This window comes from Sceloporus occidentalis, unplaced genomic scaffold (genome assembly GCF_023333645.1).
Source record: "Sceloporus occidentalis isolate IW3139 unplaced genomic scaffold, rSceOcc1.0.p SCAF_6, whole genome shotgun sequence".
Lineage (NCBI taxonomy): Eukaryota > Metazoa > Chordata > Lepidosauria > Squamata > Phrynosomatidae > Sceloporus > Sceloporus occidentalis.
The window spans coordinates 139,138,836-139,153,109 of record NW_028316986.1 but is presented as its reverse complement, the minus strand read 5'-3'; the positions used below and the strand labels follow the sequence as shown (position 1 = coordinate 139,153,109).

General features: G+C 35.7%; 1 protein-coding gene across 3 annotated transcripts in view; it reads left to right on the top strand.

Moving 5' to 3' along the window:
• Positions 1–14,274, top strand: part of CSMD1 (CUB and Sushi multiple domains 1) — a 1,238,710-nt gene that overhangs the window by 1,159,293 nt on the left and 65,143 nt on the right. For all 3 annotated transcript variants that reach the window (XM_089531085.1, XM_089531084.1, XM_089531086.1), the window contains exons 53-55: positions 1,037–1,210; positions 6,965–7,138; positions 13,108–13,296. In XM_089531085.1, the coding sequence (XP_089387211.1) occupies positions 1,037–1,210; positions 6,965–7,138; positions 13,108–13,296 (537 nt within the window). The remainder of the gene's footprint in view (positions 1–1,036; positions 1,211–6,964; positions 7,139–13,107; positions 13,297–14,274) is intronic.

Here is a 14,274-nt window from a genome sequence, read left to right as displayed (position 1 = left end):
TGCTACACATGATCTTAGCCAAAAGGCTGAGAAGTGATTTGTGTTTGTAGATCTCTTAAAACAAGAATTTCAATATGGGTCTGTCCGTATTTTAAATATATTACAGCATATAATGATAATGCTGGCCCAATCTTGAGCCAGTTAATCTTGGTGGGTTTTTTAAGTTCCTGAAAGTATAGTTTATAAAAGTAGATAGCTAACAGCTTCTTTAATATACTTAGGGCCCAATTTGGCTTGATTGAAAGATTACATATATGGGGTGTTTTATTGCATTGTTCCTAGAGTTTTTGAACTGTCAGGGTATTTAATTTAGCCAGGTTCAAAATGACAGGAAATTATTAAATGCAGTAAGTGACATGATCTGTAAATGAAATGAATCACATGGATCATGCACAAGCCTTTTAAGTTTTCATTCAGATAGAAATAATAATACCATGTTCCAAATTAGTACTTCTCAGTCAGCATGAGATCTTCTATATTTTAATAGGTCTGGCTTCGTTATAGCTATTGCATTTCAGCTTTTTGTGGCTTGAGGAACAAAATTAAATATAGGAATCTTTGAATTTAAACTGACCAAGCATTATCAATCACGTATCCAGTTCTATAGAACTAAATAGAAAGTTAATATTGCTAAATACCTAAAATTGGGTGCTGGCATTTGTAATCTATATCTTGAAATCTGTATTTGCCCAAGGACCATGTACTTTGGAATCAGTATCATAGCTGCCTGAATATAAATTAATTCCCAGTTACTGCACATCATTACAAACAGCCTGGCAGTCTGTAGCAAGGGGCCAAGACTGCTACTCTTGAAAAATGTATAAGTACATATTGGTTGAAGGGAGCACTGCAGATAAAGGATTAAAGGATAACAGCAATGTTTTCAATGTAGCAGATTTAGCTCATGGGGTAATCAAGGTTTAAGGTGGTTTTCTTGTTTACTATTATTCTCATTTATGATTATCTTCTGAATAAGCTTAAGTGAATTTTCACATCTGTGTCTCCTTAGTGTATGTGTTCTTTTGTTCTCTCCTAGCTGGACATTGTGGTTCACCAGATCCAATCGTAAATGGCCACATTAGTGGAGATGGTTTCAGCTATCGTGACACTGTGGTGTATCAGTGTAATCCAGGATTTCGACTTGTTGGGACATCAGTTCGGATATGCTTGCAAGACCACAAGTGGTCTGGGCAAACACCAGTTTGTGTCCGTAAGTAACACCTGTCCCATGAAATAATTGTTGACCAAAATGAATAGTTTTCATAAGATCAAAACTGAGAAGCAAGGGAGCAAACAGCGTCTTGATAGTGTTGCTAGGCTGCTGCATTTTGGAATAGCTCCATCTGTCATATTAGCCCATAGCCTGAAATCTGGGTCCTGAAAGCTATTGTGTGGTGTTTGTTCTGTGAAATACAGGTTGAGTCTCATTATCTGGAATTCTGAAATCTAAAATATTTTAAAACTCTAAATTATCCACATTTGTGGATAAGATTGGCACACCTTTGCTTTCTGATGGTTCAGTATACGGAAAGCTTGTTTCATACACAAAATTATTTAAAATATTGTGTATAAAACTATTTTCAGGCTATATGTAAAATGTATATATGAGATTTATGGTAGATGATTTTCCTGTTAAGATTTGGGTCCTGTATCCGAAATATTTGTATAATCAAATATTACAAAATCTGAAAAACCTTAAAACCCAGAACACTTCTGGTTGTTTTGGATAAGGGAAATTCAGCCTAATAAATAAAACCTATTATTATTATTATTATTATTATTATTATTATTATTATTTGATTCCGTAGCATATGATTGGGCTCTGAAGGTGCTCTTTATTTCCTTTTTGAGACTCCTAAAAAAGAGAGTCTTGCTACTCTTTTCCATCTGTGTTTACTAGTATTCCAGAGATAGTCCAGTGTAATTGTTCTAGTAATGAAATAATGATCCGGAATAGCCCAGATCATATCTTCATATCTCTTTACTTCGCTGCATATGTTGTGTAACATTATAGAGAAATATGGCTGTCTCAGTATAATGATAATAATACTTACATACCTTACAAATTCAACATATGACTGATGGGTATAATAGCTCCCTTGAATCTGTTGTTGGGAGATATAAGACATGATGCAAAAGAAAGAAAGAAAGAAAGAAAGTAAGATAAAATGAAGCCAAAAAAAAAAATCTATCTATATTTTCTACATGTTATAATATAGTTGCCCAAATGTTAATAAGCTCATTTTCAAGCTTATGTAACAGGATTCAATGGCAGATGTTGGCTCCAGTATCAGTGGAGTGGCAAACCATTTATTTATTTATTTATTATATTTTTGTTGTAAATGGCCCTCAAATCGATCTTGACTCATGACGATCCTGTGGATGAGACATCTCCAAGATTACCTGACCTTCACTGATCTCCTTAGTTCCTGTAAATTCATACCTGTGGCCTTCTTGCTAGAGTCCATTCATTTAGCATGTGGCCTTCCTCTCTTTCTGCTTCCCTCCACCTTTCCCAGCATTATTTATTTATTTTTTAATCAGTTGTGCTGTCTTGTGATGTAAACAAAGTACAACAGCCTCAGTTTAGTCATCTTGGACTCCAGATTTCCAACATAATCTGTTTGTCTTTTTGGCTGCCCATGGAATCCATTATATTATATTATATTATATTATATTATATTATATTATATTATATTATATTTACTTGTAACCTGACTTTCCCCTGGGAGGAAATCCAGGATGGCTACTCTTTGTTTTCCTTAAAAGGAGCTAGCTGAAACTATTTTTGGGATAGTGTTCAACACGTAGTATACTTTTTGAAGTGTGGATAAAAAGGCAAAGCAAATTCTCAGGCCCACTGACATCAGACTCATCAGCTACCATTAAAAGGATTAAAACATTGTGTCATTACTAAGCTCAGTGATGGACATATTGAAATAGAGTTCAATTTATGCCTTCATACAGTTTGGGGGTACTCCTGGATTCAGTATTGAGCCTGGAGACCCAGGTATCAGTGGTGACCATGAGTGCTTTTGCACTGCTACAACTCATGCAGCAACTGCGCCTGTTCCTGGAGAAGTCAGATCAGGCCACGGTGGTACATGCCTTGGTTATATCCCATTTGGATTGCTGTAATGTGCTCTACATGGGACTGCCTTTGAAAAGTGCTCAGAAACTTCAGTTGGCCCAAAGAGCTGGAGTTAGCTACAGGGTGCATACAACTTCCTTGCTGCAACAGCTCCATTGGCTGCTGGTCCATTTCTGGGCATAATTAAAAGTGCTGGTTTTGACCTACAAAGCCCTATACATATCTCCCTTTTACGAATCCACTAGAACACTAAGATCATCTCGAAAGGCCTTTCTTTCTGTTCCACCACCCTCTCAGCTGTGTTTGGTGGGAACGAGAGAGGGCCTTCTCTGTGGCTGCTCCCAGGCTCTGAAATTCCCTCCCTTCAGAGGCCAGGCTGACTCCATCCCTGGTTTTGTTTTAGCAGCATTTTTATTCTGCCAGGCTTTCTCACACTGACATGGGTGCTGTCAGTTTTATAAAGAGTTTTTAAAATTTAAAATGTAATGTTTTTAACTTTTGAAATTATTTAATTTTTTTTAAACTTTGTATTTTTATTGTTTTGTACTGTTTTAAATTGGATTATTTTAAATTTTGTTAGCCAACTTGAGGAGGAATGGGGGAGGTGGGATATAAAAAATAAAATAAATAAATAATAGCTTGGCCTTAAATAACAACAACAACAACAACAATATACTCTATTTAGGCTCATTTTCATTTGAGCCAATGCATAAATAATCATGTGGCTTTGGAAGTATTTATTTTTAAAGCACACAGTTCAAACACATTCTTAGTTTGTTAGTAAACCAAGACTGGAAAAAATACCTGTCAGTAGTATTTGCTCTGCTCTGATATTGCCCTGTTTGATTTTACAGCTTTACCATTCCTTTGTGTGCAAACACACCTGGAAAAAAATGTTTTCCTAACTCTAATGGCTCTACTTTGTTAGTCTGGCATTGTTCCTGTCTTGCTGTTTCATTGTTTGGCTTTAGCATTTGGAGATTAATGTGCATCAGTATGTTCTCAACTAATCCTGTAGCTGATAATTGTAATATCTGTATTATTATTTTAAGGTAGAAATCTTGGGTGATCCAAGTCCAGATCCATTCCATGCTGGATATAAATATGCCATTTTTCTACTTTAATAGGTCTAATATTTTCAGTGCAATAAAAAACACATAGTTACAGTTTTCCATTTGATACAGGGAACTAAATAGCTTATTAATTGCATTATCCTATAGTGGTTTATTTGGAAATCTACTGGGAAATTATTATTATTATTATTATTATTATTATTAACCTTTATTTATATAAATCATTGAGTTCAGTGGATCTTTCTTTAGTTAAGTAAATATAGGGTTGCAGTGGTTTACCAAGTATGGAATGGATGGGGTGTTTTATTTATTTAGTTAGTTAGTTAGTTAGTTATTTGAGTACTTATATCTCCACCAAGTTTTTTACCACCATCCCTCATTTTCCCCAGTTTATAATCCCATTGATTGCATTGTAATCGTTATGTCGTTTTCAGATTTAAGCTCTTCGAGAATTATTAGTCCATTTTCAGAATTTCAAGCTCCTCAAGAGTTCTTGAATTGTATGAGTTTTATGTCTTCTCCATAATGTTCATAATGTTTCACTTTAACTTCGTAAAGTGTTTTAACCTTGATCACACTTCACTGATGCCTTAACATAACTGTAACCAGGACTTAAAACAGTAAAGCATTTAATCACATAAGACTCAGGACTATGTTTGCTCAGAGTTATGAAAGCTGTGACATGATTAAAACATCTTGATAATACAAATAATTTACTAGCCTTATTGCATCAAGACTAGCAAGAATAGGGAAGAAAACATTGCAGTTGCAATATTTTTCTGTGCTGTAAACACAACAGTTGCAAAGGTTTGATCTGTCAAGAGCCTGGCAATGTGTGACAACAATAATGATGATGTGGTAAGACTAGACACAAGGGCTAAGACCTTTTGTTTCTGGGAGGCATCGCAAAACACAGCATCTGTCAAGAGTAATGAGGGGTGTAAACAGGACCTGACTGACTGGAATATGCATTTGCTGGAAAGGGCAATAATCTAAATACAAGTGTCCTTCACTATTTCCAATTTTTAAAGACAATCTCAATTTTTGCATTGTAACAGCATACCACATAAAATTTATTCTGACAGTTCACTAAATTGTAGGATTCATGATGAGGAAAGTGTCAGGTAACAAAGCCTTCAACATGTTATGAGGTAAGTTCAAATCACACAGGATGAGTGATCTCTCAGTAGCTATAAATTACAGTAACTAAAAATAGAATCTAAGGCTACATGTCTCTGATTACCCAATTTTCACTATAAACAATAGGAGTCAACCACCATCATCATTTCTATTTGTATAACTAACCTTCTGGACAAAAAAATAATAATGCTGGAGTAGATGGAATCTAGATCTGATCTAGCAAGACAGTACCTATATACTGTACCTAATTCTTTTGTATGACTTTTTTTCAGCTATATTCCTAAAATGTAAACCATATTCTGTTTGTTACATATTCAGTGCATTTAAAATCTCTAGTCAATTTAAGAAATTGTTTACTTTTAACTAATCCATTTCCTACTTAGTATCCCCCCTCACAATTTTATCATCTCAGATAACTTTGTTGATTCTAGGCTACAGAAAACAAAGGCTGGCTCTATCAGATTCCCCTTGCATGTTATTTTTTCTTTTTAGGTACATGGCCCTCTGTATCCATAGATTTCTTATCCAGAAATCCAAAAATCCACAGCTTGAAAAATATGTTTAGAAATATAAATTCCAAAAATCAAACCTTGATTCTGCCACTTTATATAAGGGACACCATTTTACTATGCCATTATATATAATGGGACTTGAACATTCACAATTCTGCCATGTTTGTCATAATTTGCTTGATGGGGTATGTGATGGCTGGCTGGTGTGATGGGTTGAATGTGTGCATCTGACCTCTTGTACACAGGTATGCTTGACAAAAAAAACACCATATGGTGAGCAATGGCTGCGTCTCACCAGGTCCAGGATCCATACTCCAGACAGTTTCCATAAGCTTTCTGGGCCTTCCCACATTCCCACACTCGCATTGTGCTGTCTACAGACTGGTGCAATAGTGCACCTTATCCACATTAGAACAAAGCAAAGGGGCATTATTTTGCTCCAGTTTTTCACCCTAGGGCATGGCTTCATCCAGGTTCCTCCCCATTTTGGCCTTGTGCATCATATGAACAGTTGAGGCTTGAAATGAGGTGAAACTGCTTTTTTTGCCAGTGTGGACAAGCTGTTTATGAGCAGTAGGCTGTAACAAATATCTTAATCTAGGTCCCTATGTACATGCCAACTGAGAAGTTTTTTCCATCCACCTTTGCCAGTCACTTTACTGAAGTCAGCAATCTCGGGTGTATATCCTTTTGCAAGGATATTCTAAAGAGGAGGCAAAAGTAGAACCTTTTGCCTCCTCCTTACAAATAAGTGGAGAAGCCTTGAAGTCAAGATAGATTTGTATGTACCCGATTTTTAAATCTATAACAGATTTCTCAATCTGTAGCATAAAGAGGAGGAAGGAAGAAGGGGGAGAAAGAACTGTGACAGCACCTTCAAGACTGAATTAATTTTCACATGCCCTTTCATGGATATAAACCCACTTCAGATGCAGTACAGAGTGAAGTTTATACCCTCTAAAGCTCATGTGAAAATAAAAACCAGTTAGTCTTAAAGGTGCTGCCACATTTCTTTTTCTCTCCCCATTCCCCTTAATTCCTCCTTTATAAGTATAAATGTATATAACATATTGTCCAGATATGACACTACCAGTTTATTTTATGGGGATTTTGTTTTGTTTTGTTTTGCTTTGCTTTACTTTTAACAGCAATCACATGTGGCCATCCTGGAAACCCTGCTCATGGAATGACCAATGGAAGTGAGTTCAACTTGAATGATGTTGTCAACTTCACCTGCAATACTGGCTATTTACTACAGGGTGCCTCCCAAGCTCAATGCCGGAGCAATGGACAGTGGAGCAGTTCCTTACCTACATGTCGAGGTAAGAAAATGTTATGCAGTTGCTCTCCCTTCACCATTTGATTCTCTTATACGCCTTCTTTCCTGAAAGAATTGAATAGTTGGAGTAGAGGAACCATGGCATACTCTCGTTCTGCTGAGTGGCAAGGAGGACCTTTTATTTAGAGGCCTTTGGAATTTAAGTTATTGTGGCTGAAGTTATTTTTAGATGGGATATACTATACTTATATCATTTTGCAAAGCTATAATGTGTTTTTAATTGCAATGTGGTGGGTTTGTTTTAAAAAAGGAACTGCTCATTGAATGCTTTTTAAACTTTTGTATCAAATAGGTTTTTAGTGTACTTTTTTGTTAACTTGATGTGAGCAGCCTTGAGTTCCATCCCCAGGGAAAGGTGGGATATAAAATAAATAAGTAAAATAAATAGAAAGATTTCATCACATGCAGGTGTACCTTCCATGATTAAATTAGCAATCCTGTGCAGATTAAGGGTTGTTGTTTTAATCTCAGGAGTGAGATAGCTCAGTAATGGACTCCTGCCAAATGGAGGATTTTAGGCAAAAGAGCAAATTCATTCAAATATAAGCATATTGTTTTTGTGGCAGTGGTGGTTATTGTTGCTGCTACTATTTTGATTTACACATCACTTTACCAGAATTGTTTAATATACACATTCAAAGAACCAGAACTGCAATTCAACCAGAAAACATTGTTATTAATTAAATTTAGAAAATTAGTATCTTGATTTCCATTTATGGAACTCAAATATCTCAAAGTGAGTCCAGGAACTGGACTGATCTGAAAACAGCATTTCCAGATGTGATATTATTTTCTAATGCTGCATTTGCATAGCCCAATTCATGTGGCACTGAACACCTCAGGCAGTGTATTCTCCCTTGGTTACCACTTGCATTTATTCAGAAGGCTGCTATGGTGCCTACTAAAAATCTTAGATGATAGTCTGCTATGTGATAATTACAACTGTATGGCAAACACAGTCATAAAATATCCACAGTAATATTTCTGCTAGAATTTTAAATGTTTTTCCTACCCCGTGCAAGAAAAGGTTGCTTTATATGTGTAGTTTTTAAAAATTAGGGCACTTAGAAATAGAGCCTGATGTTCTTAAATCCAAAACAGTCTGTTTATAGAGCACTACCTGTCTTACAACAATAAAAAAGGAATGTGAAAGCATATGCTTTTCTTCAGTGAATATATATTTTTAAAAAGTATTTCAAAATACTCTAGTAGCAACAATTAGAAGATTTCAGATAGTGTTGATAAGTGAAGATGTGTAGGGAGTTTATTTTTCTACTGTAAAGTTTCAGCTATGCTTTTAATAAAATGTGTTAGTAGCAGTTTCCCTTTGCTACAAAAATAAATTATTAATTCCAGCCACCCACCCTTTTTACTTATTCACATCATGGGAGGGGTTGTTGTGTCACTTGATTCTATGGAAATGATCTGAGTAGAGAGAAAATGATCTTCAAAGAATATTATTGCCTTTTTAAAGTACCTGGCAGCACAGAACATTGTTTTCCCATGGGGAAATGCTGCCCAGGTCATGCCACATTCACAGATGTCAGTTGCTTGGCTAAACTGTCATGTGCTATTTGCCAGTAAACATAATGCTGAGCTGCAGCTAGAACAAGTTTACATTTGAACTACCAGTTTCCAGCATGGTAGGGATCTCTATTGAATGCAGAATTTTGAGAGAGTTATTTAAAGATTGTTTAAAAGCACACACCGAAAAATTAAGTCTAACATATTAATAAATGTAATAACTACTTAAATCCTTAAGTTGGAATAATTAAGGATTTCCCATACCTTGGAGGTGTCTCCATAACAGAGTCACCATGAGTCAAATGCAACTTGAGGGCAGTTAACAACTACAAATAACTACTACAGAGAAACAAATATATGCATCATTGCATCTATTGTATACATCTCTTCTACATCAGTTTCTCTAAGGAAATTAATTTCTAAATTATGACTTACCAGTCACATATGTATCAGTGAATTTTCTTTCCAATTGCTCATAAAGAGTTGTCTCACTGCCACCAACAAGAAACCAGTAAGATCTCTACTGGTATCTCTACTGGTATCATGATTGAAACTTAACTCAGCCAGATTAATATTTTGAGAAGTAATTATATTTATTTATATATTTATATATTTCCTATCCTGTTTTTCTCCCCACACAGGACCCAATTAATAATTGTAAGGTTGTAAAGTCAAAATTCAAAATTATGAAAGCATAATAAAATAATAAAAGTGGGATCTCCATATCAGTGGGGGTTCAGTTCCGGCACCCTCTGTGGATGGCAAAACACCTGGACAGTTGTGCCCCATATTATTCAGTGGTGGTGATGTAAATGTGCATGCTTCAGTGTGCACAAGTACACACCAATGCCATTGAATAATATGAGGATGGCAGTCCATGGGCAATTAAAACTACATATCAGAAGCCCATCAATAGGAAGGACCACTGTATGTCATTCAGCTCTTAAAGAAAAATCCATTATAATGTCCTAGAAAAGGACTGCAAAGGCAAGTGTTCTCTTACCCATGGTACTTGTAAATCGATTTTAAACTTCTAACTGTTGTTGTGTGCCTTCAAGTAGTTTCTTAGTTATGGTGCCCCTAGGGCAAACCAATCAAAGGGTTTTCTTGACATGATTTCTTCAGAAGTGGTTTTGCCTTTGCCTTCCTCTGAGGCTGAGAGAGTGTGACTTGCCCAAGGTCACACAGTGAGTTTCCATAACTGAGCAGGGATTCAAACCCTGGTTTTCTGAGTCAGTAGTCCAACACTCAAACCACTACACCCAGGTTTTATTGTTTTATTTATTTATCCCACCTTTTCATCTGCCCAGGAATTCAAAGTGGCTTGTAAAAGCTAAACCAGATAAAAGTCCATCAAAAGAATGCTTATCTTATCAATTTTCTAAAGATGTATGTAGAGTTGCTTAGGAGACTCTTGCAACACAGGGAATCCCATCCTTGTACCATTACTACATCATATAGCTTCCTGGCCACTTCTCTACAGTAGGGATAGCATAGTAAGGCCTCAGTGCATGGATAGAAGTGTGATGAGCCTTTTGACAAAGTTTTTGAAAGACTGACTGCATGATATAATGTTTTTCTTTCACCCTACCTCATAAAGACTTTTTACCCATTGGTTAGCTTCACAGATCCTAGTGTCAGGAGAATGGAAGTAGTATATCAGGCAGACAAATTTAATATATATTCTGAATATGCCATTCCTCCAGAGATAAGTGCTTCTATTGTTCTCTTTTTTTCCTAGATAATTCAGTTCAAATTGCTTCTGGGTAGATTTTAGTGCAGAAGATCATTTTGAAACACAATGGCCTTTGCTTACTGTAAAATTACCTCTTCATCTAGAGAGAGCATGCTAAATGTAGTCATTACCTCAAAATTCAGTCAGAAAGTCCCCCCCCCCCCATTATTTATAGCTGCATTGTAAACTTATTTTATGTGTGACAGAAAACATATAGTTGTAGCAAGTCATTACTATAACAGTAAATCCAATATCTTTGTTGAACTAACTCTAAGCTATGGAAGTGCTTTAGGGAGAATATTTTATTTCTTGTAATGGAATCATTTTGCAACATATTGCCAGTAATAATATTTTGCAGCATTTGAAAGTGTTTGTAAGACTAAAAATATACTTTCACTGAAAACCGGGAAGACCAAAAAAGAATGAGAAGATATAGGATTGCACGTTGGGGTTAGAAATGCATTAGGTCCCAAGAGGACAGTCAAATGAATGTACTTGTATTGCATACAGAACAACTGTTAATAATTAGGGCTATTACAAATAGGGAAGGCCACAATATTATGCAGACATATGGGAAAGTAATCCCCATTGAACACAATGCCACTTAGGTCAGTGTGAAGTTGCATAGCATGTTTTTGGTTTAGAGATAACCAAATTCATTTTAATGGATGAATATATTACATTTAACATGCATACATTTCTGTATGATCAAAATAAAAACATTGATGAAAAGTCTCACACTTTTGTTTTCAGTCTTCATGCCTGAGGTGTATCTTAAAAAAGGTATTCTCTCCCATTTGAGCATGAAAAAGAGTACCTTTTCTAAGACTCTTCTTTAGAAAAAAGTGCTTAAGGCCCTCTTCAGACCATCCGTTAAGGCTGGCCTGGGTATGGAGTTGGGGCATCGCATCCAGGTGACGCATGCCCTGAATCCGCCCCAGGGCACCATGATGCCATGAGCTGTTCTGCACGATGTGTGGCATCATGGTGCTCCTCTGGTGCTGCTCTCTCATCTACCCAGCTTTTAGTATGAGCACAGTTATACCTGCTGGAATTTGTAAAAGTTCTTTAGCATTATTTTCTTTAGATTAGATTATTATCCTCGAGTCATATCAAAATCCATAATTTTGGTCCCAAAACACGCCCTCAACTAATACATGAGGTCAATTTATATGCATATATGGTAATCAGATCACAGTTGTAGCCTGACTGCTCATGGTTACCATAATTATATGTGTATCAAAGCAAGAACAACATACAAGAAGCTAGATCAAGATGTGCCAAATTGACAGGTTGATATATCACTTCAACTTGTATTTAGGACATGGAAAACTTCATGCTTTTTTCCTTTGTGAATTGTTGTTGAGCAGAAGCCATATTTTGGTATGTTTGTTGACATCAAAGGCCCTGTGTTTAAATAAGCCAGTTTAAGAGGTTTGTATATTGTATTTTTAATTGGAAATGTAATTTAGTTCCTCCTGATATAGAAATAAAAATGCCTGATGAATGTGAGCCCAAATCAAAACTGCAACTTCAGAAAGGTAAAATTGGTTTCTCACTGGTAAGGTTTTTTCCCCTTGTCTTTTTTGAGGGCAAGCCAGAAACATTTATGAGAAACGCTCTAGGGCATTGTTGATTTACTAACTGAAAAGGTGAAGTGCTAAAAAGCTAGGATCTTCTCTATAGAGAGAGGAAACTGTGAAACAAATCTCTGCCCATAACCTACCTTTCAGTTGTGGTTGTCAATGCTTGGATCTGCACAGTGATTCTAGGATTTTAATCGTCTTTTATAAAGATGGCTCAAATAATAATAATAATAATAATAATAATAATAATAATAATAATAAATTTCATCTCCTCCTATCACATTATTTGACTGTGATTGTGGGTTTCACATTTATATCCTGTAGGGTTCTTGCTCAGTGACACAGTGAATGTGTATCCAAATAGCTTTGTACATACCTCTGAAGTAACTGTTGGTTTCTTATTCCTTTTCTAAGCTTCTAGTTTTTGTATGCAATTCAGTGTGTAGTTACATAAACTTAAATCTAATTGAAATCAATGAGGCTCAACTGTGTACTTGTATTTGATTATCATTGGTATTTATAACATTTTTTATGCATCAGCTTGTGGCGGTTTCTTCTATCACACTTCCCCATGCTTCCTTTTTTCTATGTGCTTGTTCATATGTTCACAGGTACACTCTACCATTCCTCCATTTACCAACTCTTTCTCCATCATGCATCTCTTCATATATCCCTACAATTGTTTTTTCAAGAAAAAAGTACAATATATTTTAGCCTTCCCTTTCACATATCCCCCCCCCCACTGCTCTGCACAGATGTTTTACCTTTATGTAACCCTAGTTTTCTCCATGTTGATGTACCTAGTAAGGTATCATGTCACTTCTCCATGATTTTTTAAATTCTCATTACATTGTCAGTATTATATAAATATGCATCAGTGACCATATAATAGGAATTGTGTCATTTGTGTATATGTTGCTAATTATTGAAAGCCAACATTTCTCAGTGTTTGATAACAGAAACTTTAGGCAGATGGTTTTAATTACTGGGTATAATTTCAGGCTGTTTTGTGATTTGAGTGTTACTGCCATGTTATTTATTAGAGAGATTTGCCTATAGTTTTTCTCTCTGTCTTCACTAGTAAGAAATCGTATCTTTGACTTCTAGTGGTGAACTGTTCAGATCCAGGCTTTGTGGAAAATGCTGTTCGTCATGGACAGCAGAATTTCCCCGAATCTTTCAAGTATGGAATCACCGTGGTGTACCACTGCAAAAAAGGGTTTTATCTTCTAGGATCTTCTGCTCTGACCTGTAAAGCTAATGGTCTGTGGGATAGATCATTGCCCAAATGTTTGCGTGAGTATCCAACAAATTGAATTAACATTCATTCATGATTATTTTTCTTCATTAGAAGAGGAGGAACAGCCGTTGTCACAGGAATGCATTAAGCAGTTGCTTTTGCACATATATCATTGGCACACTAAATCATGTGATACATTGAAAAAATTTTCATACCAACCTATCCTCTTTACCTTACATACCAAAATAACAAACCATAAATTGTAGTTGCAGTCTTGTGTTATTTTTAGAAAATATATCTTGGATTTATAAATGCATGTAAGATGTATATGTAGTTACATTTGAGGGGGCAGTGTGAGGTTACTTGTAGTCTGTCTTAATAGAGGAAGAAATATAAATCAGAAACCATCAAGGGACACAAGGCAAGCATAAAAGGATTACTACAGGATCCAGTTGAACTTTCCTCCCACCATTTCTCAGTTAACACATTAGCAGAGTACCACCGTTTCAGGAAGCAGGACACTGAAACACTTCCTGCTTTTTCATTTAGTTTTTCCTTTCCCATCAAGAGATCTAGCTGATAATTTACTTCCACTCATACCTGACTTGTGCTGATTTCCAAATTTTTCATTGTGGTTGCTCAGCTTTTCATATGCAATATAGTAGGCTGGTTTTGACAGGAAAAGTAATAAACCCCCCCTACCTGGTTTGATTTTTAAAACTATCATTATTAGTGGGAATGGTGATTTATTCCCCATTATGATCTTAAAGAAATTCATAGTTACATTCCATTGTCTATATTTTAATATTTAGTTAGTTAGTTAGTTAGTTAGTTGTATATACTTCTACGCTTATGAGAAATAAGCATCACAAAAAAAAAAAAATCAGTAACTGCACCTATATTTCCTATTAATGAGAAGGACTCAAAATGTTCAGCCATTTTGGTTTTGTTCTTTGTTCTACATTAATCATTTTCAGTTTAGGGATTGGGTTATCCGGAGTCTAGAAACTGTCCTTGAATGCAGATTCAAAAGA